At 43.1% G+C, this 27,317-nt stretch overlaps 1 protein-coding gene across 3 annotated transcripts in view; it reads left to right on the plus strand.

Moving 5' to 3' along the window:
• The window catches only part of LOC121571241 (serine/threonine-protein kinase MARK2), a 127,197-nt gene that overhangs the window by 57,552 nt on the left and 42,328 nt on the right, over positions 1-27,317 (plus strand). For 2 of the 3 annotated variants that reach the window (XM_045221864.1, XM_045221866.1), the window contains 5 exons: positions 8,893-8,992; positions 9,171-9,283; positions 22,453-22,579; positions 22,861-22,991; positions 23,171-23,265. In XM_045221864.1, the coding sequence (XP_045077799.1) occupies positions 8,893-8,992; positions 9,171-9,283; positions 22,453-22,579; positions 22,861-22,991; positions 23,171-23,265 (566 nt within the window). Of the gene's footprint in view, positions 1-8,889; positions 8,993-9,170; positions 9,284-22,452; positions 22,580-22,860; positions 22,992-23,170; positions 23,266-27,317 lie in introns of all 3 variants that reach the window. The other variant, XM_045221865.1, reaches the window with a different exon arrangement.

A 27,317-nucleotide genomic window follows, 5' to 3' on the forward strand; every position in this document is an offset into this window, starting at 1 on the left:
GAAAAACATCCCCACAGCATGATGCTGCCACCACCAGGTTTCCTCCAGACGTGAAGCTTGGCATTCAGGCCAAAGAGTTAAATCTTGGTTTCATCAGACCAGAGAATCTTGTTTCTCATGGTCTGAGAGTCCTTAAGATGCCTTTTGGCAAGCTCCAAGCGGGCTGTCATGTGCCTTTTACTGAGGACTGTCTTCCGTCTGGCCACTCTACCATAAAGGTCTGATTGGTGGAGTGCTGCAGAGATGGTTGTCCTTCTGGAAGGCTCATGTCCACAGAGGAACTGGAGCTCTGTCAGAGGGACCTCCCTGACCAAGGCCCTTCTCCCCCGATTGCTCAGTTTGGCCAGGCAGCCATTTTTAATACATTTGCAAGCTTGCAAACTCCTATGAACAGAGAAAGTAAAATATTCCTCAATATTAAAAAAGACCTGAGCTGCTAATAATAACAACAACGCAAGCCATAGGAAGAATGCACATTTTATGGCTTATAAAAGTGTTGAATACAAAGTGTTGACAATGCTGAGTAAAAACTTACACATGAACTCACTCATAAAAACAGCAGCTCTTTACTGTATTCGTTGACAGTCTGTCTTTAGTCATGGTTTTAAACGTTTTTAAATTTCACAGTATCAACTTTGCTATAGTGTTCTTTTATGCCTGCTACGTTACTGCAGACACGGTAATATGAGCCATCAGATTGGCCAGAGGTAAGCCTATAGTACCCTTGATTTGCTCTCTGGGCCTGCCGGGAAGGCAGAGTTTGTACCTTCAGACATGAAATGGTTCGAAATGGCAACAGTTCGCCAGCTGAATCGGGTGCACCAACCGCCAACAGCCCGAGACAAATAAAAAAAAAATAGGAACACAAGGCTGTATCGTTGGGTTTTTAACAGAAATGTTTGGAGATCGACTAGGAATGTCTTGGAGATCGCAATCGACCGGTTGGTGACCACTGCTTTAGAAAGTTGAGTGAAGTTCAATCTCGTGCTTCTCTCTGTGGGCTGATACTGTATTTCTGCGTGGCAGTCCCGGGGAGCGGCGCGGCAGTCTCGGGGCTACTGCGCGTGTACGAGCGCAGCTTAGAGGGAACATTGATGCTGGCCCATGTTGACTCCAATGCTTCCCACAGTTGTGACAAGTTGGCTGGATGTTCTTTGGGTGGTGGACAGTTCTTGATACACAGAGGAACTCTTGAGTGTGAAAAACCCTGCAGCGTTGCAGTTCTAGACACAAACCGGTGCGCCTGGCACCTACTACCATACCCTGTTCAAAGGCACTTAAATATTTTGTCTTGCCCATTCATTCTCTGAATGGCACACATACACAATCCATGTCTCAATTGTCTCAAGGCTTAAAATACATCAATAAGGGATCATAGCTTTCACCTGGTCAGTCTATGTCATGGAAAGAGCAGGTGTTCTTAATGTTTGGTATACTCAGTGTATACCATGAAGTCCAAGGAACTGTCCGTAGATCTCCGAGATGGAATTGTGTTGAGGCAGATATCTGGGAAGGGTATAAAACAATTTCTAGAGTGTTGAAAGTTTCCAAGAGCACAGTGGTCTCCATCATTGGGAAATTGGAAAAAATATGGAAAAACAGAGATTTGTCTGTAGAAAACCAGGCACAGCTCTTCACCTGTCTAACACCATCCCTACCGTGAAGCATGGCGGTGGCAGCATCATGCTATGGGGATGCTTTTCAGTGGCAGGGACTGGGAGACTGGCAAGGATAGAGGGAACAATGAATGGAGCCAAGATTTGCGTTCCAACAGGACAACGACCCCAAGCATACAGGCTCTGTCGCAGCCGGCCGCGACCGGGAGACTCATGGGCGGCGCACAATTGGCCCAGCGTCGTCCAGGGTAGGGGAGGGAATGACCGGCAGGGATGTAGCTCAGTTGATAGAGCATGGCGTTTGCAACGCCAGGGTTGTGGGTTCGATTTCCATGGGGGGCCAGTATAAAAAAATGTATTCACTAACTGTAAGTCGCTCTGGATAAGAGCGTCTGCTAAATGACTAAAAAATTAAAAATAAATAAAAATACAGCCAAAGCAATGCCGAAATGGCTTCAGAACAAGAATGTGAAAATCCTTGAGTGGCCAAGACAAAGCCCAGACTTGAATCCCATTGAAAATCTGTGGAAAGACTTGAATATTGCTGTTCACCGCCTCTCCCCATCTAACTTAACAGAGCATGAGAAAATCTGCTAGGAAGAATCTGAGAAAATCTCCAAATCCAGATATGCAAAGCTGATAGACAAACCCAAGACGACGCAAAGCTGTAATTGCTGCCAAAGGTGCTTCTACAAAGTATTGACTCAGAGGTGTGAATACTTATGTTAATGAGATATTTATGTTTTCATTTCCAATACATTTGCGAAAATGTCAAAAAACATGTTTTCACTTTGTCATTGTGGGGTATTGTGTGTAGATGGGTGAGAAAAACCCCCCAGATTTAATCCATTTTAAATTCAGGCTTTAACACTACAAAATGTGTAATAATTCCAGGGGTATGAATGCTTTCTGATGGTACATTTTTTGTATTTATTATATTTTATACTAATACCAGATGGATAAGAGTTTTGCGTCGAAAGAAAGAAGCATATGCAGAAAAGTACCTCATACTTACTGTAAAATATAAAATATGCCATTTAGCAGATGCTTTTATCCAAAGCGACTTAGTCATGTGCGCATACATTTTACATTTGAGCTACAGAGGACCAGATATAGTGGTGGATCTTTGACGTAATGGGGCTATTTGTGACCGACAGGCTCGATTCGATCCTATGTATTTTTTCATGGGATGAAAGTAGACTCCAAGCTAGAAAATGGTATATCATACACAGCAGTTGAGGAACAATAGGAAAGTAATTCTGCTTTGAAAGTTGATAAACTTGTAACCCCACTTTTGAGAAAATGGACCTTGAATGTTTTGGAAAGCTACTGGAGAGCTCTTCTTTGTCTACACCCATTCAGCATTGTTCAGAACCTCTTACGCCTTAGTCCCACCCATCTCTTTAAGGATTCACATGTGAGGCCATGTGCTAAACAGAGTGAGTAAGTATGTGTAGTAAACAACCAAAGATTTCAAGACTAAAAGTGGTAGTAGCAAAAATACACTTTATCTAGTCCTTGACCTACAGTACTAGTCAAAAAACGTGTTGAAAAAGGCTCAAACTGAACTTGTCCAATAAGAAATGCTAATTTAAGTTTTTCTGTTTCAGTTACCTGTCAAAAATATATAATATTTTTTCATGTACAGTACCAGTCAAAAGTTTGGACACACCTACTCATTCAAGGGTTTTTCTTTATTTGTACTATTTTCTACATTGTAGAATAATTGTGAAGATATCAAAACTATGAAATAACACAAACCAAAAAAGTGTTAAACAAATCAAAATATATTTTATATTTAAGATTCTTCAAAGTAGCCACCCTTTGCCTTGATGACAGCTTTGCACACTCTTGGCATTCTCTCAACCAGCTTCACCTGGAATGCTTTTCCAACCATCTTGAAGGAGTTCCCACATATGCTGAGCACTTGTTGGCTGCTTTTCTTTCACTCTGCGGTCCAACTCATCCCAAACCATCTCAATTGGGTTGAGGTCGGGTGATTTTTGGAGGCCAAGTCATCTGATGCACTCCATCACTCTCCTTCTTGGTCAAATAGCCCTTACACAGCCTATAGGTGTGTTGGGTCATTGTACTGTTGAAAAACAAATGATAGTCCCACTAAGCGCAAACCAGATGGGAAGGCGTATCGCTGCAGAATGCTGTGGTAGCCATCCTGGTTAAGTGTGCCTTGAATTCTAAATAAATCACTGACAGTGTCACCAGCAAAGCAACCCCACACCATCACACCTCCTCCTAAATGCGGAGATAATCCGTTCACCTACTCTGCGTCTCACAAAGAAATGGCGGTTGGAACCAAAAATTTTAAATTTGGACTCATCAGACCAAAGGACAGATTTCCACCGGTCTAATATCCATTGCTCGTGTTTCTTGTCCCAAGCAAGTCTGTTCTTCTTATTGGTGTCCTTTAGTAGTGGTTTCTTTGCAGCAATTCGACCATGAAGGCCTGATTCACGCAGTCTCCTCTGAACAGTTGATGTTGAGATGTGTCTGTTACTTGAACTCTGTGAAGCATTTATTTTGGCTGCAATTTCTGAGGCTGGTAACTCTAATGAACTTATCCTCTGCAGCAGAGTTAACTCTGTGTCTTCTTTTCCTGTGGCGGTCCTCATGAGAGCCAGTTTCATCATAGCGCCTGATGGTTTTTGCGACTGTACTTGAAGAAACTTTAAAAGTTCTTGATATTTTCCGTATTGACTGACCTTCATGTAATGATGGACTGTCATTTCTCTTTGCTTATTTGAGCTGTTCTTGCCATAAAATGGACTTGGTATTTTACCTAATAGGGCTATCTTCTATATACCCCCCTACCTTGTAACAACACAACTGATTGGCTCAAACGCATTAAGAAGGAAATAAATTCCACAAATTAACTTTTAACAAGGCACACCTGTTAATTGAAATTCATTCCAGGTGACTACCTCATGAAGCTGGTTGTGAGAATGCCAAGAGTGTGCAAAGCTGTCATCAAGGCAAAGAGTGGCTACCTTGAAGAATCTCAAATATAAAATATATCTTGATTTGTTTAACACCTTTTTGGTTACTACATGATTCAATATGTGTTATTTCATAGTTTTGATATCTTCACTATTATTCTACAATGTAGAAAAACACTTGAATGAGTAGGTGTGTCCAAACTTTTGACTGGTACTGTGTATCCTAATCTGACTTTGGTTCAGGTCATGTTGTTCTTCACGTTACCGTCTCTTGTAAACGCAACACTATGTCAAATAAAATCAACGTTTATTTGTCACATAAGCAGGATACAGAAGGTGTAAACGGTACAGTGAAATGGTTACTTGCGGTAACAATATAAAAAATAAAGTGTCCATATGAATATTGTAGAAATATTTTAGAATTATTAGATTGTATGTGTGTGTACCTCATGGTACCATTATTAGATGATTTTTCATGACGTCAGTGATCTTCAGGTCGGAAAGTTGAGGCTCTAGAAAGAGGCCAGAGTTCCGAGTTGGATTTCAGAGTTGGATGACCAGTAGCTACTGGAAGAACAAAAATAAACGTATAATTATCTGAACATTTATCTAGGTAGACTTTTACCCATATACATGGATGAACGCTTCTCCCTCTCTTCACTGATGCCATGGTTGCCCTTAGTTTGAAGATGTAATCCGGAGACATTTATTTTAAACAACAGCTTGCTGTGTTCTGTTTTCGACTCCCTCCGCATATTTGCAATCCAATGCCAGAATTCTCCATCTCCTTAGCTATCATACTCTGCTTCCACCGGGCATTCCACAGATTTTAAAACTCGGTCAACTTTTTCTGTGACAACAACACTGTTGATCGCCATTTCTTCCCCATCACTGTCATCAGAAGACTACAATGTCTGGTTCAATGAAAATGCTTTGACCTAAATCAGGGATTTCCTCATCGTCTGATTCATTTTCAGAGTCAGAGAGAGTCAGCATGGCACTATCGTCCTCCAGAAAGTGGAGAGCAGTAGCAACACTTTTGTAGGTCTTTATGATATCTTTAAAAAAAGCAGCAGTAGAAATAATTATTTACACACACTGAGCAGCGCTTGTTATAGACAGAAGCATGCTACATGGCAGAGCAATGTGAACTCCTCTCCAGGCATGTCCAGCCCATCCATTATCTCAGCCAATCATGGCTAGCGGGAAGGTTCCTGTCTTTTTCTGTGGCTGAACCAACTAGACTCATAATTTAACAATTTTATTCGTATTTAGAGATGGCATACACATTCTTCCAGAAGGCATTTCTGCCCAAAATAAATGTTTATGTTGAAATGCCTCTCCTGTGAAGTAGTGATGTGCGACATACGCCTAGTTTCCTGAAACAAGTCACATTTGGCTTCCACTGTTCCTGGGGCCCTTGTTAAGGTCAACGGCATCATGAACTTTACCCAGTGCCAAGACATTTTAGCCAAAAACCTGGTTGCCTCTGCCTGGTGGCTGTAACTTGGATCTTTCAGCAAGACAAACTTGGATCGTTCAGCAAGACAATAACCCCAATCACACATCAAAATCCACAAAGAACGGGTTAATTTGACCACAAAATCAAAATTTTGCAATGGCCATCTCAGTCTCCGGACTTTAACCCCTTTGAAAACCTGTGGTTTGAATTGAAGAGTGCAGTCCATAAGCGTAGACGAAGGATAAAAAGGAATTGGAAGGACTCTGTATGGAGGAATGGTCTAAGATGTTCTCCAATCTCATAAAACATATTAGAAAAAACCTCTGTGGTTATCCTTGCAAGGGGAGGGTGCTAGAGTATTGAAAACAAGGGTGTCAATCATTTTGACCCTTATCGTTTTTAAATGTTTTTTAAAAATAACTTGTTAAAGGTCCAATGCAGCTGTTTTTATCTCAATATCAAAGCATTTCTGGGTAACAATTAAGTACCTTACTGTGATTGTTTTCAATTAAAATGGTCAAAAAGAAACAAAAATAGCTTCTTAGCAAAGAGCAATTTCTCGAGCAAGAATTTTGCTAAGGCTGTCTGGGAGTGGTCTGAGTGGGTAGGGGAAAACTGAAAACTGGCTGTTATTGTCAGAGAGGTTTGGAACTCTCTTTCTTATTGGTCTATTAACTAATTTACCACCTGGTGATGTCACCAGGCAGGCCAAAGCTCCATCCCACCAAAACAGGCAAACATTTCAGGCGGTCATTTCAAACAGCTCTTACACTAACAGGGTATTATCATAATTTTCACAATTTCACAGTATTATTTAAACCTCATAATGTGGTAACATATACAGGTAAAAGTCAGTAAATTAGAATATTTTGAAAAACTTGATTTATTTCAGTAATTGCATTCAAAAGGTGTAACTTGTACATTATATTTATTCATTGCACACAGACTGATGCATTCAAATGTTTATTTCATTTAATTTTGATGATTTGAAGTGGCAACAAATGAAAATCCAAAATTCCGTGTGTCACAAAATTAGAATATTGTGTAAGGGTTACATTTTGAAGACACCTGGTGCCACAAACTAATCAGCTGATTAACTCAAAACACCTGCAAAGGGCTTTAAATGGTCTCTCAGTCCAGTTCTGAAGCCTACACAAACATGGGGAAGACTTCAGATTTGACAGCTGTCCAAAAGGCGACCATCGACACATTGCACAAGGAGGGAAAGACACAAAAGGTTATTGCAGAAGAGGCTGGCTGTTCTCAGAGCTCTGTGTCCAAACACATTAATAGAGAGGCAAAGGGAAGGAAAAACTGTGGTCAGAAAAAGTGTACAAGCGATAGGGATCACCGCGCCTAGTCAAGATTGTGAAAAAAAACCCATTCAAAAATGTGGGGGAGATTCACAAGGAGTGGACAGCTGCTGGAGTCAGGGCTTCAAGATCCACCACCAAGAGACGCTTGAAAGACATGGGTTTCAACTGCCGCATACCTCGTGTCAAGCCACTGTTGACCAAGAAACAGCGCGAAAAGCGTCTCACCTGGGCTAAGGAAAAAAAGAGCTGGACTGCTGCTGAGTGGTCTAAAGTCATGTTTTCTGACGAAAGCAAATTTTGCATTTCCTTTGGAAATCGAGGTCCCAGAGTCTGGAGGAAGACAGGAGAGGCACAGGATCCACGTTGCCTGAAGTCTAGTGTAAAGTTTCCACCATCAGTGATGGTTTGGGGTGCCATGTCATCTGCTGGTGTCGGTCCACTCTGTTTCCTGAGATCCAGGGTCAACGCAGCCGTCTACCAGCAAGTTTTAGAGCACTTCATGCTTCCTGCTGCTGACCTGCTCTATGGAGATGGAGATTTCAGGTTCCAACAGGACTTGGCGCCTGCACACAGCGCAAAATCTACCCGTGCCTGGTTTACGGACCATGGTATTTCTGTTCTAAATTGGCCAGCCAACTCCCTGACCTTAGCCCCATAGAAAATCTGTGGGGTATTGTGAAAAAGGAAGATGCAGAATGCCAGACCCAACAACGCAGAAGAGTTGAAGGCCACTATCAGAGCAACCTGGGCTCTCATAACACCTGAGCAGTGCCAGAAACTCATCGACTCCATGCCACGCCGCATTAATGCAGTAATTGAGGCAAAAGGAGCTCCAACCAAGTATTGAGTATTGTACATGCTCATATTTTTCATTTTCATACTTTTCAGTTGGCCAACATTTCTAAAAAATCCCTTTTTGTATTAGCCTTAAGTAATATTCTAATTTTGTGACACACGGAATTTTGGATTTTCATTTGTTGCCACTTCAAATCATCAAAATTAAATGAAATAAACATTTGAATGCATCAGTCTGTGTGCAATGAATAAATATAATGTACAAGTTACACCTTTTGAATGCAATTACTGAAATAAATCAAGTTTTTCAAAATATTCTAATTTACTGACTTTTACCTGTATATACAACACAGGAAAATCACATTTTTGACTGCACTGGACCTTTAAACAAAATGGTATTGTATTAGTATAGAATCATATATTTTTCAATAAAATATTAGCATAAAATATAGCTCAGTATTTGTATAATTTATTTTCTTTGCTCATCTTTATCAAGTGTGTCAGTAATTATGGACCCCACTGTACATATCTACATACTACCTAATTACTCTTACTAACCACTATTCCTCTTTCTGTTTTCCTTTCCCCCTCTCTTCTTCTTACATCCTTTCCCTTCTGCTTCCCTTCTTTCTTTTCCTCTTCTTCATCTCCTCTCTTCCCTTCCCCCTCTCCTCTCTTCGTCCTCTACACTCTTCCTCTCCTCTTCATCCTCTTCTCCTATACTCTCCTCCACTCTTCCCCCCCAGCAGCAGATAATGAAAGATAGATGGATGAATGTGGGACATGAAGAGGAGGAGTTGAGACCTTACATAGAACCCATGCCTGACTACAAGGACCCTAAGAGGACAGGTACACATTATCTCTCTTTCTCTCATTCTCTCACTCACTCACTCACTCACTCACTCACTCACTCACTCACTCACTCACTCACTCACTCACAGTTCTCATGGATTTGTTTCAGTGTATGTACAAGTGAAATACTAACATGTCTGTCTCTGTGTGTGTCTGCGTGTGTGTGTGTGTGTAGAGATCATGATTCAGATGGGTTACACCATGGAGGAGGTGCAGGACTCGCTGGTCAACCAGAAATACAACGAAGTCATGGCCACATACCTACTACTGGACTACACCAACCACGAGGTACACACACCACACACACACACACACACACACACCTACTGCTAGACTACAGGAACCACAAGGGACACACGCATACCTACTACCACACTACAGAAACCATGAGGTACCCACACATACACCTTCCTTTGCTTGTTTGTCCATCATAGGTTGATGATGACCATGACACAATTCATTGTGATGAGTCTGAGGTACGGTGAGTGCGCAGATGGCTGATTAGACCGATCTGAGCCCGGAACACTCTTTGGCACACTGGACATGATATCTAGGTAGCAGTCTCCTGAGAGAGATATACACAACAACCCTAAGCACACAGCCAAGACAACGCAGGAGTATTTAGACCCCTTGAGTTTTTCCACATTTTGTTACGTTACAGCCTTATTCTAAAATTGATTAAATTGTTTTTCCCCTCATCGATCTACACACACTACCCCATAATGACAAAGCAAAAACTGGTTTTAAGAAATGTTTGCTAATTTATTACAAATATTACATTTACATAAGTATTCAGACCCTTTACTCAGGTCTTTGTTGAAGCACCTTTGGCAGTGATTACAGCCTCAAGTCTTCTTGGGTATGACACTACAAGCTTGGCACACCTGTATTTGGGGAGTTTCTCCCATTCTTCTCTGCAGATCCTCTCAAGCTCTGTCAGGTTGGATGGGGAGCGTCGCTGCACAGCTATTTTCAGGTCTCTCCAGAGATGTTTATTTATTTCACCTTTATTTAACCAGGTAAGCCAGTTGAGAAAAAGTTCTCATTTACAACTGCGACCTGGCCAAGATAAAGCAAAGCAGTGCGATAAAAACAACAACACAGAGTTACATATGGGGTAAACAAAACATAAAGTCAAAAAATACAAAGGAAAATATATATACAGTGTGTGCGAATGTAGTAAGTTATGGAGGTAAGGCAATAAATAAATAGGCCATAGTGCAAAAATAGTTACAATTTCGTAATTAACACTGAAATGATAGATGTGCAAAAGATGATGTGCAAATAGAGATACTGGGGTGAAAATTAGTAAAATAAATAACAATATGGGGATGAGGTAGTTGGGTGGGCTAATTTCAGAATGGCTGTGTACAGGTGCAGTGATCGGTAAACTGCTCTGACAACTGACGCTTAAAGTTAGTGAGGGAGATAAGAGTCTCCAGCTTCAGAGATTTTTGCAGTTCGAGTCCAGTCATTGGCAGCAGAGAACTGGAAGGAATGGCGGCCAAAGGAGGTGTTGGCTTTGGGGATGACCAGTGAGATATACCTGCTGGAGCGCAGACTACGGGTGGGTGTTGCAATGGTGACCAGTGAGCTAAGATAAGACGGGGATTAGCCTAGCAGTGATTTATAGTTGACCTGGAGCCAGTGGGTTTGGCGACGAATATGTAGTGAGGGCCAGCCAACAAGAGCGTACAGGTCACAATGGTGGTGGGTAGTATATGGGGCTTTGGTGACAAAACGGACGGCACTGTGATAGACTACATCCAATTTGCTGAGTAGAGTGTTGGAGGCTATTTTGTAAATGACGTCGCCAAAGTCAAGGATCGGTAGGATAGTAAATTTTACCAGGGCATGTTTGGCAGCATGAGTGAAGGAGGCTTTGTTGCGGCAGGTAGCTTAGTGGTTCAGAGCGTTGTGCCAGTAACCGAAAGGTCGCTGGTTCTAATCTCCGAGCCGACTGGGTGAAAAATCTGTCGATGTGCCCTTGAGCAAGGCACTTAACCCTAATTGCTCCTGTAAGTCGCTCTGGATAAGAGCGTCTGCTAAATGACTAAAACAAAACAAAACAAATAGGAAGCTGATTCTAGATCTAACTTTTGATTGGAGATGCTTAATGTGAGTCTGGAAGGAGAGTTTACAGTCTATCCAGACACCTAGGTATTTGTAGTTGTCCACATACTCTAGGTCAGACCCGCCGAGAGTAGTGATTCTAGTCGGGTGGGCGGGTGCAAGTAGCGTTCGGTTGAAGAGCATGCATTTATTTTTACTAGTGTTTAAGAGCAGTTGGAGGCTAAGGAAGGAGTGTTGTATGGCGTTGAAGCTCGTTTGGAGGTTTGTTAACACAGTGTCCAATGAAGGGCCAGATGTATACAAAATGGTGTCGTCCACATAGAGGTGGATCCGAGCGTCACCAGCAGCAAGAGCGACATCATTGATATACACAGAGAATAGAGTCGGCCTGAGAATTGAACCCTGTGACACCCCCATAGAGACAGCCAGAGGTCCAGACAACAGGCCCTCCAATTTGACACATTGAACTCTGAGAAGTAGTTGGTGAACCAGGCGAGGCAGTTATTAGACAAACCAAGGCTATTTAGTCTGCCAATAAGAATGCAGTGGTTGACAGAGTCGAAATCCTTGGCCAGGTCGATGAAGACGGCTGCGCAGTACTGTCTTTTATCGATCGCGGTTATAATATCGTTTAGGACCTTGAGCGTGGCTGAGCTGCACCCATGACCAGCTCGGAAACCGGATTGCATAGCGGAGAAGGTACGGTGGGATTCGAAATGGTCGGTGATCTGTTTGTTAACTTGGCTTTCAAATACTTTCGAAAGGCAGGGCAGGATGGATATAGGTCTGTAACAGTTTGGATCTAAAGTGTCACCCCCTTTGAAGAGGGGGATGACCGCGGCAGCTTTCCAATCTCTGGGGATCTCAGACGTTACGAAAGAGAGATTGAACAGGCTAGTAATAGGGGTTGCGACAATTTCGGCGGCTAATTTTAGAAAGAAAGGGTCCAGATTGTCAAGCTCAGCTGGGGGGCATGGGCAAGTTGCAGCGGAGGGTGCAGAGCTGGTGGCCGGGGTAGTGGTAGCCAGGTGGAAAGCATGGCCAGCTGTAGCAAAATGCTTGTTGAAATTCTCGATTATTGTAGATTTATCGGTGGTGACAGTGTTTCCTAGCCTCAGTGCAGTTGGGAGGAGGTGCTCTTATTTTCCATGGACTTTACAGTGTCCCAAAGCTTTTTGGAGTTAGTGCTACAGGATGCACATTTCTGTTTGAAAAAGCTAGCATTTGCTTTCCTAACTGATTGTGTATATTGGTTCCTGACATCCCTGAAAAGTTGCATATCGCGGGGCTGTTAGATGCTAATGCAGTACGCCACATGATGTTTTTGTGCTGGTCAAGGGCAATCAAGTCTGAGGAGAACCTGGGGCTATATCTGTTCTTAGTTCTGCATTTTTTGAACGGGGCATGCTTATTTAAGATTGAGAGGAAAGCACTTTTAAAGAACAACCAGGCATCCTCTACTGACAGAATGAGGTCAATATCCATCCAGGATACCCGGGCCAGGTCAATTAGAAAAGCCTGCTCGCTAAAGTGTTTTAAGGAGCGTTTGAAAGTGATGAGGGGTGGTCGTTTGACCACGGACCCATTACGGACGCAGGCAATAAGGCAGTGATCGCTGAAATCCTGGTTGAAGACAGCGGAGGTGTATTTAGAGGGTAAATTTGTCAGGATGATATCTTTGAGGGTGCCCATGTTTACAGATTTAGGGTTGTACCTGGTAGGTTCGTTGATAATTTGTTTGAGATTGAGGGCATCTAGTTTAGATTGTAGGTTGGCCAGGGTGTTAAGCATATCCCAGTTTAGGTCACCAAGCAGTACGAACTCTGAGGATAGATGGGGGGCAATCAGTTCACATATGGGGGCTGAGGGGGGTCTGTAGCAAGCGGCAACAGTGAGAGACTTATTTCTGGAAAGGTGGATTTTTAGAAGTAGAAGCTCAAACTGTTTGGGCACAGACCTGGATAGTACGATAGAGCTCTGCAGGCTATCTCTACAGTAGATTGCAACCCCACCCCCTTTGGCAGTTTTATCGAGATGGAAAATGTTGTAGTTGGGGATGGACATTTCTGAATTTTTGGTGGCCTTCCTAAGCCAGGATTCAGACACTGCTAGAACATCAGAGTTGGCGGAGTGTGCTAACGCAGTGAATAACTCAAACTTAGGGAGGAGGCTTCGGATGTTAACGTGCAAGAAACCAAGGCTTTTACGGTTACAGAAGTCAACAAATGATAACGCCTGGGGAGTAGGAGTGATACTGGGGGCTACAGGGCCTGGGTTAACCTCTACATCACAAGAGGAACAGAGGAGGAGTAGAATAAGGATACGGCTAAAGGCTTTAAGTACTGGTCTTCTAGTGCGTTGGGTACAGAGAAAAAAAAGGGGCAGATTTCCGGGCGTTGTAGAATAGATTCAGGGCATTATGTACAGAGAAGGATGTGGAAGGATATGAGTACAGTGGAGGTAAACCTAAGCATTGGGTAACAATGAAAGAGAGCATCACTGGAGGCACCGATTGAGTCGGTCTCCGCGTGTATGGGGGGTGGGACAAAGGAGCTATCTAAGGCAGGTTGAGCTGGGTTGGGGGATCTACAGTTAAATAGTACAATAAGAAATAACCGAAACAGCAATAAGCAAGGCATATTGACATGGGAGAGAGGCATAAAGCAATCACAGGTGTTATTCGAGAGAGCTAAGACAACAGTTGGTAATGGCGACAAAGTTTGGGCTGAGGCTAAACATAAACAGGATGCGGTACCGTATAAAGGAACAGTCCAGCAGGCATCAGCTGTATAGCTGAGTTATCATAAGGTCCAGTGAACAGCAATAGGAGAGTTCGGAGGTAGTTTGGGGGCTTCTACAGCACTGGAGAGCAAGAGGCCACGGCTTGCGTGTGCTAGTGGGCCGGGGCTAGCAGATGGATCTTCGTGGTCGACGTCATAACGGGAAGTCTGTTGAAACCACATCAGACGATTTCGTTGGCAGACCAGTTGTGTTGGATCGGCGGGGCTCCGTGTCAACACTAGGAGGTCCTGTCCGGTTGACAGAGAGGTAGATAGCCGGGAGATGGGCCTGGCTCGAGGCTAGCTCAGTGCTGATTAGCCAACCACTACATCCATTTGGTTGCAGCTAGCTAGTTGCGATGATCCGGTATTAAAGGTCCAGTGATTCCGGCAGAAAAACCGATATGTTATGGGTCGATAACGCGCTGTGCAGACAGTGCAGACTGGCCGATAATAGTCCAGGCTAGAGCTGGCTGGTAGGTAGTTCAGGCCACGGACAATGATGAAAAACCGCTAACGGTGGCTAATAGCAAGTAGCTAGTTAGCTGGCTACTCCCGTCCGGTAGACAGAGAGGTAGATAGCCGGGATATGGGCCTGGCTCGAGGCTAGCTTGAGGCTAACTGGTGCTTGCTTCGGGGGCAGCGGTGATTAGCCAACAGCAACATCCATCCGGTTGCGGCTAGCTAGTTGTGATCTGGTGTTAATGTCCAGTGATTCAGTTATTCCGGCAGAAAATCAGATGTTCTGGGTGAAAACCGCTAACGGTGGCTAATAGCAAGTAGATAGTTAGCTGGCTAGCTAGTTTCAACTGGAGATTCTAGATAAAATGTAAGTCAATAATAGAATCCATTCCACATTGAGTGAGGCGGGTTGCAGGAAAGTATATTTTGTAGAAGGATGAAAAGTGTGATAGAGAAATAAGTACGAAAAATACAAAAAAAATACAAAAAACAGGCTATTTACACGGACACACAACAAAGAACACGACCGCACTGCTACGCCATCTTGGATCGGGTTCAGGTCCGGGCTCTGGCTGGACATTCAGAGACTTGTCCCGAAGCCACTCCTGCATTGTCTTGGCTATGTGCTTAGGGTCATTGTCCTGTTGGAAGGTGAACCTTCGCACCAGTCTGAGCGTTCTGGAGCATGTTTTCATCAATGATCATCAAAGATTAAATCATCAAAGATGTAACTTTCCCTCGATCCTGACTAGTCTCCCTGCCGCTGAAAAACATCCTCACAGCATGATGCTGCCACCACCATGCTAAACCGTAGGGATGGTGCCAGGTTTCCTCCAGACGTGAAGCTTGGCATTCAGGCCAAAGAGTTCAATCTTGGTTTCATCAGACCAGAGAATCTTGTTTCTCATGCTCTGAGAGTCCTTCAGGTGCCTTTTGTCAAACTCCAAGCGGGCTGTCATGTGACTTTTACTGAGGAGTGGCTTCCGTCTGGCCACTCTAACATAAAGGCCTGATTGGTGGAGTGCTGCAGAGATGGTTGTCCTTCTGGAAGGTTCTCCCATCTCCACAGAGGAACTCTGGAGCTCTGTCAGAGTGACCATCAGGTTCTTGGTCACCTCCCTGACCAAGGCCCTTCTCCCCCGATTGCTCAGTTTGGCCGGGCGGTCAGCTCTAGGAAGAGTCTTGGTGGTTACAAACTTTTTCCATTTAAGAATGATGTGTTCTTGGAGACCTTCAATGCCGCAGACATTTTTTGGTACCCTTCCCCAGATCTGTACCTCGAGAAAATCCTGTCTCGGAACTCGACAGACAATTCCTTCGACCTCATGGCTTGGTTTTTGCTCTGACATGCACTGTCAACTGTGGGACCTTATATAGACAGGTGTGTGCCTTTCCAAATCATGTCCAATCAATTTAATTTACCACAGGTGGACTCCAATCAAGTTGTAAAAACATCTCAAGGATGATCAGTGGAAACAGGATGCACCTGAGCTCAATTTTGAGTCTTATTGTAAAGGTTCTGAATACTTATGTAATTATTTCTGTTTTTGTTTTGTCATCATGGGGTATTGTGTGTAGATTTTTGAGGAAAAACTTAATTTAATTCATTTTAGAATAAGGCTGTAACGTAAGAAAATGTGGAAAAAGTCAAGGGGTCTGAATACTTTCCGAAAGTATGTGGACACCACTTCAAATTAGTGATTCAGCTATTTCAGCCACACCCGTTGTTGACATGTGTATAAAATTGAGCACAAAGCAATGCAATCTCCATAGACAAACATTGGCAGTAGATTGGCATTACTGAAGATCTCAGTGACTTTCAATGTGGCACCGTCATAGCATGCCACCTTTCCAACAAGTCAGTTGGTCAAATTTCTGCCCTGCTAGAGCTGCCACGGTCAACTGTAAGTGCTGTTATTGTGAAGTGGAAACGTCTAGGAGGAACAATGGCTCAGCCGCGAAGTGGTAGACCACACAAGCTCACAGAACGGGACCGCCGGGTGCTGTAGCGTGTAGACCGTACAAATCGGCTGTCCTCGGTTGCAACACTCACTACCGAGTTCCAAACTGCCTGTGGAAGCAACGTCAGAACAAGAACTGTTCATCTGGAGCTTCATGAAATGGGTTTCCATGGCCGAACAGCCGTACAAAAGCCTAATAAAAGGCCACTCTAAAGTGTGCTGTTTTGTCACACAACACAATGCCACAGATGTCTCAAGTTTTGAGGAAGCATGCAATTGGCATGCTGACTGCAGAAATATCCACCAGAGCTTTTGCCAGAGAATTTAATATTCATTTTTCTACCATAAGCCGCCCTCCAACGTTGTTTTAGAGAATTTGGCAAAACGTCCAACCGGCCTCACAAACGCAGACCATGTGTAACCACTCCAGCCCAGGACCTCCACATCCGGCTTCTTCACCCGCGGGATCGTCTGAGACCAGCCACCTTGACAGCTGATGAAACTGAGGAGTATTTATTTCTGTAATAAAGCCCTTTTGTGGGGAAAAAGTCATTCTGATTGGCTGGGCCTTGCTCCTCAGTGTGTGGGTGGGCCCAAGTGTGTGGGCCTATGCCCGCCCAGGCCCACCCATGGCTGCGCCCCTGCCCAGTCATGTGAAATCGATAGATTAGGGCCTAATGAATATATTTCAATTGACTGATTTCCCATGTGGGAAGATGGCACCGACAAACATGGCCGCACTGCTTCTAGCTCGTAAGCAACTTTGTAATATATACAGTACCAGTCAAAAGTTTGGACACCTACTCATTCAAGGCTTTTTCTTTATTTTTACTATTTTCTACATTGTAGAATAATAGTGAAGACATCAAAACTATGAAATAACACACCAAGTAGTAACCAAAAAAGTGTTAAACAAATCTTATTTTGCCATCTTAGCAATGGCTTTCTTACTGCCACTCGACATGTCAAACCTGCAGCTCGAAGTCTTCTCTTCACAGTTGAAACTGAGACTTGCTTACTTCGACCAGTGTTAAGCTGTGCTTGAAGCTGTTGTCCTGTGAGCTGCCTATTACGCAAGCTGTTGACTCTCAGAAACTTGTCTTCTGATTCTGTTGTGGCTTTGGGTCTGCCAGACCTCTTCCTGTCAGAGTTTCTCCAGTTGCCAAGTGCCTTTTGATGTTGTAAGAAACTGTACTCACTGACACCTCTTTCTCTAAAGGAAAGACCTAGACTTTTAAGGGTTAAAATGGTCTGTCTGTCTTACTTTGTTAATTGCCTTTTTCTCGCCATTATGATAGCAATATGCTACTTCCTGCCATGCTACTACAATACTGTTCAAATAATGCTTAAGAGGGTGTAGTAACACAGTCTGTTCCAACACTGCTTTTATACAGAGAGAGGGTTTGTAAGTAATCAACAAAAGTTGGGACACCTGTAGGAATTGTTAGCATAAACTTTCAAGGGAGTTGTGCAGGTCTACAATTGAATCCCTGATGTCCTTACACAGCTCTCTGGTCTTGGCCATTGTGGAGAGGTTGGAGTCTGTTTGATTGAGTGTGTGGACAGGTGTCTTTTATACAGGTAACGAGTTCAAACAGGTGCAGTTAATACAGGTAATGAGTGGAGAACAGGAGGGCTTCTTAAAGAAAAACTAACAGGTCTGTGAGAGCCGGAATTCTTACTGGTTGGTAGGTGATCAAATACTTATGTCATGCAATAAAATGCAAATTAATTACTTAAAAATCATACAATGTGATTTTCTGGATTTTGGTTTTAGATTCCGTCTCTCACAGTTGAAGTGTACCTATGATAAAAATTACAGACCTCTACATGCTTTGTAAGTAGGAAAACCTGCAAAATCGGCAGTGTATCAAATACTTCTTCTCCCCACTGTAGATATAACAAATAAAATAAAACATACTGGTGGTGCCTTGCAAAAGTATTCAGACCACTTGGATTCCTTCACATTTTGTGTTACAAAGTGGGATTAAAATGGATTTAATTGTCATTTTTTGGTCAACAATCTACACAAAATATATATATTTTTATAAATAAATTCATAACTAAAATATAGTCGTTGCATAATTAATCAGCCCCTTTGTTTAGGCAAGCCTGAATTAGTTCAGGAGTAAAATTTGGCTTAACAAATCACATAATAAGTTACATGGACTCATTCTGTGTGAAATAATAGAGGTTGACATGATTTTTGAATGACTAACCCTTCCTCTCTCCCCCATACATACAACAGCTGTATGGTCCTTCAGTGAGGTATTGAATTTCAAGCACAGATTCAACTACAAAGACCAGGGAGCTTTTCGAAAGCCTCATAAAGAAGGGCAGTGATTGGTAGACAATAACAAATCAGATATTAAATATATCATTAAGCATGGTCAATTTAATATTTATGCTGTGGATGATGTATTAAACCACCCAGACACATAAAAAATACAGTCTTCCTTCTGAACGGAGCTGCAGGACAGGAATGAAACTGCTCAGGGATGTTACCGTGAGGCCTTTGGTGATTTTAAAACAGCTACAGAAGGAGACGCGTTCTGTCTCCTAGAGATGAACATACTTTGGTGCGAAAAGTGCAAATCAATCCCAGAACGACAGCAAAGGACCTTGTGAAGATGATGGAGGAAACCGGTACAAAAGTATCTATATCCACAGTAAAACGAGTCCTATATCGACATAACCTGAAAGGCAGCTCAGCAATGAAGAAGCCACTGCTCCAAAACCGCCATAAAAAAAGCCAGACTACGGTTTGCAACTGCACATGGGGACAAAGATCGTACTTTTTGGAGAAATGTCCTCTGGTCTGATGAAACAAATATAGAACTGTTTGGCCATAATGACCATCGTTATGTTTGGAGGAAAAAGGGGGAGCTTGCAAGCCAAAGAACACCATCCCAACAGTGAAGCACGGGGGTGGCAGCATCATGCTGTGGGGGTGCTTTGCTGCAGGAGGGACTGGTGCACTTCACAAAATAGATGGCATCATGAGGAAGGAAAATTATGTGGATATATTGAATCAACATCTCAATACATCAGTCAGGAAATTAAAGCTTGGTTGCAAATGGGTCTTCCAAATGGACAATGACCCCAAGCATACTTCCAAAGTTGTGGCAAAATGGCTTAAGGACAACAAAGTCAAGGTATTGGAGTGGCCATCACAAAGCCCTGACCTCAATCCTCTAAAAATTCTGTGGGCAGAACTGAAAAAGTGTGTGCGAGCAAGGAGGCCTACAAACCTGACTCCGTTACACCAGGTCTGTCAGGAGGAATGGGCCAAAATTCACCCAACTTATTGTGGGAAGCTTGTGGAAGGCTACCCGAAACGTTTGACCTAAGTTAAACAATTTAAAGGCAAAGCTACCAAATACTAATTGAGTGTATGTAAACTTCTGACCCACTGGGAATGTGATGAAAGAAATGAAATATGAAATAAATCATTCTCTCTACTATTATTCTGGCATTTCACTTTCTTAAAATAAAGTGGTGATCCTAACTGACCTAATACAGGGAATTTTTCCTTGGATGGAATGTCAGGAATTGTGAAAAACTGAGTTGAAATGTATTTGGCTAAGGTGTATGTAAACTTCCGACTTCAACTGTATATACATTACAATGCCAAAAGTATGTGGACACATGCTCGTCGAACATCTCATTCCAAAATCATGGGCATTAATATGGAGTTTGCTTTGCTGCTATAACAGCCTCCACTCTTCTGGGAAGGCTTTCCACTAGATGTTGGAACAATGCTGCTGGGTCTTGCTTCCATTAAGCCACAAGAGCATTAGTGAGGTTGAGCGCTGATGTTGGGCGATTAGGCCTGGATCGCAGTCGGCTTTCCAATTCATCCCAAAGGTGTTCGATGGGGTTGAGGTCAGGGTTCTGTGCAGGCCAGTCAAGTTCTTCCACACCGATCTCGACAAACCATTTCTGTATGGACCTCGATTTGTGCATGTGGGCATTGTCATGCTGAAACAGGAAAGGGCCTTCTCCAAACTGTTGCTACCAATTTGGAAGCACATAATCGTCTAGAATGTCATTGTATGCTGTAGCGTTAAGATTTCCCTTCATGAAAAACAGCCTCAGACCATTATTTCTCCTCCACCAAACTTTACAGTTGGCACTATGCATTCGGGCAGGTAGCATTCTCCTGGCATCCGCCAAACCCAGATTCGTCCATCGGACTGCCAGATGGTGAAGTGTGATTCATCACTCCAGAGAACGCGTTTTCACTGTTCCAGAGTCCAATGGCGGCGAGCTTAACACCACTCCAGCCGACACTTGGCATTGCGCATTTTGATCTTAGGCTTGTGTGCGGCCGCTCGGCCATGGAAACCCATTTCAAACCCATTTCTTGTGCTGACGTTGCCCCCACAGGCAGTTTGGAACTCTGTAGTGAGTGTTGCAACTGAGGACAGACTATTTTTACGTGCTATGCGCTTCAGCACTTGGCGGTCCCGTTCTGTGAGCTTGTGTGGTCTACCACTTCACGGCTGAGCTGTTGTTGCTCCTAGACGTTTCCACTTCACAATAACAGCACTTACAGTTGACCTAGGCAGCTTTAGCAGGGCAGAAATTTGACAAGCTGACTCGTTGGAAAGGTGACGTCCTATGACGTTGCCACGTTGAAAGTTACTGAGCTCTTCAGTAGGGCCTTTCTACTGCCAATGTTTGTCTATGGAGATTACATGGCTGTGTGCTCGATTTTATACACCTGTCAGCAATTGGTGTGGCTGAAATAGCCAAATCCACTAATTTCAACATGTATTTGGGGCAGGTGATTAGAAAGTGTTCTTCACTTTCTATCTCTCCTGACCCCAGTAATGACATAGTCTGACCTCTCTGGCCAACCATGTTTTTTGATGGCGTCCTGTTTCAATTGCCAAGCTATGATCACAAATTCTGTATCTGGTTAAGGTTGGTCTTTGTTTGGAATCTTTTACATGGGTTAAGTATTCAGCTAAAGTGGTCTCTTTCCAATGTTCAGTAGCATTCCATCTTTCTCTGTCCTTCGACCTAACTTCGACAATAGTTGATGTATGCATTCTTATTATTCACGTCCAGCTGTGAAAATGTTGCCCTTGTGCTAAATCACTTGTGTTAATTTAAATCTTGTATTTTTGGGCCAGTTTTGTTAAGGGGTCACTCTCTGTGTGCTTGTTTTTGTATTTGTATTTATTATGGATCCCCATTAGCTGCTGCCAAGGCACACAAAATCCATGTGTACGTGTGTGTATAGTGCGTATGTTATCGTGTGTGGGTATGCATGTGTCTGTGCCTATGTTTGTGTTGCTTCACAGTCCCCGCTGTTCCATTTTATGACATTTTACTGCTTGTATGAGTTACTTGATGTGGAATAGAGATCCATGTAGTCATGGCTCTATGTAGTACTGTGCGCCTCCCATAGTCTGTTCTGGACTTGGGGACTGTGAAGAGATCTCTTGTGGGGTATGCATGGGTTTCTGAGCTGTGTGCCAGTAGTTCAAACAGACAGCTCGTTGCATTCAAAGCCAGTGGCATGTCGTTAGTAAAGATTGAAAAAAGTAAGGGGCCTAGACAGCTGCCCTGGGGAATTCCTGATTCTACCTGGATTATGTTAGAGGCTTACATTAAATAACACCCTCTGTGTTCTGTTAGACAGGTAACTCTTAATCCACAATATAGCAGGGGATGTAAATCCATAACACATACGTTTTTCCAGCAGCAGACTATGATCGATAATGTCAAAAGCCGCACTGAAGTCTAACAAAACAGCCCCCACAGTTTTTTTATCATCAATTTCTCTCAGCCAATCATCAGTCATTTGTGTAAGTGCTGTGCTTGTTGAACACCTTCCCTGTAAGCGTGCTGAAAGTCTGTTGTCAATTTGTTTACTGTAAAATAGCATTGTATCTGGTCAAACACAATTTTTTCCAAAAGTTTACTAAGTGTTGGTAACAGGCTTAAATTGAAGATATGGCAAATAGGAGTGGCCATATCGTCCGCTATTATCCTCAGTAATTTTCCATCCAATTTGTCAGACCCCGGTGACTTGTCATTGTTGATAGACAACAATGATGTATGACCCTTCGTGTGATTGGGCTAGGTGCATCTTCCTCTCTCTCTCGCGCTCTTTCGCTCTCTATTCTCACATGCTCTGATGGATTCTCTCTCCCTTCCTGTTCTCCAGCTGGATGAGGGTGTCATTAAGCCCCGTCTAGGAAGTGACCTCACCAACAGTAACGCACCTTCACCGCCCAACAAGGTACAGCGCAGCATATCGTCCAACCAGAAACCTCGCAGACCCACCGACCAGGGTGAGACGGTGTGTGTGATTGGAGGAGAGGAGATAGCGATGAGAGAGAGGACGGTTACATTCCGATTCCCAAAGTGGGCATTCGTTCATTCCCCCTCATGGATTTAAAAGGAATGGACTGGAGTGAGGAATATTGTGGAAACTCCCTCCGGCCTTGTACCAATGGGGGGTGAACGAGGGCACACTTTTGGACAAGGGTCGAGAATGCGGTCTGAGTTTATGGAGTAGGTAAACAACTTCTCTGATACTAACTCCATCTCTCGCTTTCTCTCTGTCTCTCAGGGTCTTCTGCCAAGGGGCGTGGTCAGGGGGATAACATGGAGGATTCTGGGAGGAAAGGATCGGGCAGCTCGGTCAAAGTTCCAGCCAGTCAGCTAGTCTCCGACCGCAAGAAGAGTGCCACACCCTCTACCGTGAGTGACACAGCCCATGGCCAATCAGATAGATTTCAGACGTTATTTGGGAGGTACTTCACAGTGCAGGACCAATGAGCTAAATATTCTGAAACGACTCCCTTTTTGCAGGTTATAAAGAACATTGTTCAAACATCTCGCCCTCTCTTTTTTTTTTCTCTTTCTCTCTCTCACTACAGAATAGCATCTTGTCGACTGGTACAGGTCGCAGCAGAAATTCTCCTCTCACTGAGAGAGCTACGCTGGGCCAGGGGGTACAGAACGGCAAGGACAGGTACACACACACTGGCCTGAACCAAAGTGGTCAGAGTGAATTGCCTCATTCTCTGCCAGTATGGCAATCACTATGGCTTGACACACACACAGCTTGGCTCTGGCTGTTATTCCCTGCAAGATTTTAGTCCCCAGCCTCTTGCCAGTTGGCCCAGGCCAGCCTCCATATGTTCCCCAGGGATGGTGAGCCTTCCTGGGCATGGAAATCACCCGTCCCTGGAGATTCAGGCCCGATTAGGCACAACACCTTGTAGACTGACACACGCAAGGATGGATAGACACACACACACAAACAAACGAAACACAAATACACACACACACATTCCCCTTATTTGCAGTCACTAGACTCTTACACCTCTCCTTTTACCTCAGGGTTCGATAATGCGACGAAAACAGTCGCATTTGCGACCCTTTGACTTGGCAGTTCGACACATTTTTAATTGGTCGGAAGGGTGCAAGTGCCATTTCTTTTTACTTGCTCACGTTAGCTTTTGGTTCACAATTTTCTTTTCTTTTATTATCATGATTTATTCTAACAGTAATATGCAATTTACCAAAAATAAACCAACTTTCTGAAGAGGAAACAACGGCACAGGAATGCCCGTCTGTGTGTGTGCTGTGCGCGTAGGACCTATGTCTACCACTTTGTGTAGCCGTATTTCATCATAGTTTGGAAAGCAAATGGCTATTGCTGTAAAGAGAAGACAATGAAAATACAATTATATGGATCAGACAACGTCTTTTTTTATTGATCTGTTTGTCAGTGTCAGCAAAGTAGGCTACCCTGTAATTTCTGTCGTATTAAAAAAGATTTTGCTGATGTCTCCAGTCATATAAAGTGTAGTCGAATTGCATGAAATGTGTTCATAAAAGGCCAAGAAACGTATCTGATACAGCCTTTTATTAAGTGGGGCGGCAGGTAGCTTAGTGGTTAAGAGCGTTGTGCCAGTAACTGAAAGGTCGCTGGTTCTAATTCCTGAGCCGACTAGGTGAAAAATCTGTCTGTGCCCTTGAGCAAGGCACTTAACCCTAATTGCTCCTGTAAGTCACTCTGGATAAGAGCGTATGCTAAATGACTAAAAATATTTTTTGCGAACAGTGATTGAGTTATAATATTATCTTCTAAATTATGACACTCCAATCTACTCATTGACATTTTACATTTTAGTCATTTAGCAGACGCTCTTATCCAGAGCGACTTACAGTTGGTGAGTGCATACGTTTTCATACTGGCCCCCCGTGGGAATCGAACCCACAACCCTGGCGTTGCAAATGCCATGCTCTACCAACTGAGCTACACGGGACTCATCACATTCGGAATAGTAGACTATCTTACATCAATCTGCAAATGCGATTATTAATGGAATGTTTTATTATAAAGGTGAATTTCTATAGAAATACTGCTTGCCAAACACAAAAGTCTGGCTGGTGTGCATCTGAATTAAAGGGTAACTACAGAAGAAAAAATATCTCAGATTTTTCCCAGACCTCAAGAATTGTCCCTGATGCGGTTTAAGCATTGTTGTGAACATCCAATGTTGTTGTTTTTCTATTAAAAAAGTGTCATTAAGAGAATGAAAACCTGAAAAAAAACTGGGTGAAATCACAGTCCTTCTCCCAGCTTTTTTGCCATGGTATCGTTTAGGTATCAAGTATAGTTTTTTCAAATTCTGCCCTCTAGAGGATTTAGCAGAAGAAAAAAAAACACTTTATTTTAACAGTCTCTTTTCTTTGCTGTTAATGTTACAGCAAATATATCAAAATCAATGTAAGAACACAAGGGCATGCTAATTTCAAAGATGGCTATTCGTTATTAGCCTAGTTCTGTATGGAATGCAGGCACATTATGGGACACGGGTCAGGTCATTATCAATTATCAGTATTTTTTTATATGTGAATATTGGTGCGACCAAATCATGTGCTGGTGCCACCAACTGAAAAAGTTGGTAGCACCATTGGAAAAAGTTAGTGTAGAATCCTGTACCTTTAAGAAGATACTATCCCTCCATCTCTCCTCAATCTCTACATCAGTTTTTATTTTTTTATTTACGCTACCCACAGTTCCATCCCTCCCTTCCTACCTCCCTCATCCCTGGCAGTATTTAATCCCTCCCTCCATCTCTCCATCTTTCCTTCCTGTCAACTGAAGTTCTCTATACTTTTCCATCTATCAGTTCTCCGCTGTCGCTTAAAGGAATAATCCACCCAAAACTACTAATTCCTATGATGTACAGTATTAAATAAAACTAATATGTGAGAACATTATTTTTTTTGTTAACAAATGTTTCATTTTGCCATTATAACAAGCTTGGTAGCAAGACAAACTGCTATAAGTTCTCCTGTGTCCTGCTCCCAGAAATCAACCAAGTGCTATTCACCAAGCATGGGCTGATTCATTCACCTGTGAGGAGAACCATCCTACTGCAGTTTGAACTAGCCCTGCCGTCATTATTTACACATTGGGACCACATATGCATTTGCCTGTTGTCTTTTCTTTGTGGGTTTTGTCTTACATAGTGCATTTTAGAGTTGAAGAACACTTACTACAGATACACGTGCTTGTTTGAGAATCTTTTATTCATTATTGTCACTCACTTTTGTCTCCCATGATCTATTCACCAAGTGCTGCAGTTTTAACTAGCCCTGCCGTTACTATTTAGACATTGAGACCACATTAATTTGCCTGTTCTGAATCCCCGAGCAGACTAGGTGAAAAATCTGTCTGTGCCCTAGTTCCTCGTGTAAGTCTCTCTGGATAAGAGCGTCTGCTAAATTACTAAAATGTAAATGTTGTGGAAATCTGTTGCAGCTCAAGTCGACTACAAAACCCACAATGCAATGCTCTCTCTTTGGACTGGCTAGCTAGCAAACATAGCTATAAAGTCAATAAATATCAGCTTGTGAAGTAGCTACCTAGCTGTAAAATCGCCTAAACAAACTGCACTATCAATTAAGGAGTCTACAATCTCACCATGTTGAACCTGCAGTTCGTCTCAGTCTGGTGCAGAGTGCAGACGTTGCTATGGCAACAATAGCCCTTTCCCACAGACCCACAGGGCGCATTGCCTGATGTTACTTGAAGGAAAAACTGAGTTGAATAATTTGGTGCGCTGTTTAGATTGAGCACATGTAAGCGAAATATATACTTTATCATGACGATATAAACGGATGGATGTGTTCTAGACATGCCCATACCATCTATTGGCTGATTTGGCGATCTGGAGTGCAGGTAGTTGTTTTAAAAGTGACGAGAACCTTATAGGTTTGACGAGTTCCTACACGATTTCATGATTTCATAGACGGACCACTTAGAAGTTTAATCATGATGAAAATAGTTATTTTACCCACTGATAGAACATAGGCTTTCACCAAATTGACAAGAGTTTCATGAATGTATTTTTTTGTGTGTGTACTTTTTACCCCTTTTTCTCCCCAATTTCGTGATATCCAATTGGTGGTTACAGTCTTGTCCCATCGCTGCAACTCCCGTACGGACTCGGGAGAGGTGAAGGTCAGGAGCCATGCGTCCTCCGAAACACGACCATGCCAAGCTGCACTGCTGCTTGACACACTGCTCGCTTAACCCGGAAGCCAGCCGCACCAATGTGTTGGAGGAAATACCGTACAACTGGCGACCGTGTCAGTGTGCATGCGCCCGTCCCGCCACAGGAGTCTCTAGAGCGCGATGGGACAAGGACATCCCAGCCGGCCAAACCCTCCCCTAATCCCCAAGACATGGTATGATATTTGTGAGTCTGTAACTTTCTCACTCATAATTATTCACTCAGCTTTTTACTACTTTAATACACATATAAGTGCATTTGTCCCAATACTTTTGGTCCCCTAAAATGGGGGGACTATGTACAAAAAGTGCTGTAATTTCTAAATGGTTCACTCGATATGGATGAAAACACCCTCAAATTAAAGCTGACAGACTGTACTTAAACCTCATAGTCATTGTGTCATTTCAAATCCAAAGTGCTGGAGTACAAAGCCAAAACAACAACTTTTCACTGTCCCAATACTTTTGCTGCTCACATTCTATGTATATTG

Source organism: Coregonus clupeaformis, chromosome 8 (genome assembly GCF_020615455.1).
Source record: "Coregonus clupeaformis isolate EN_2021a chromosome 8, ASM2061545v1, whole genome shotgun sequence".
Taxonomy (NCBI): domain Eukaryota; kingdom Metazoa; phylum Chordata; class Actinopteri; order Salmoniformes; family Salmonidae; genus Coregonus; species Coregonus clupeaformis.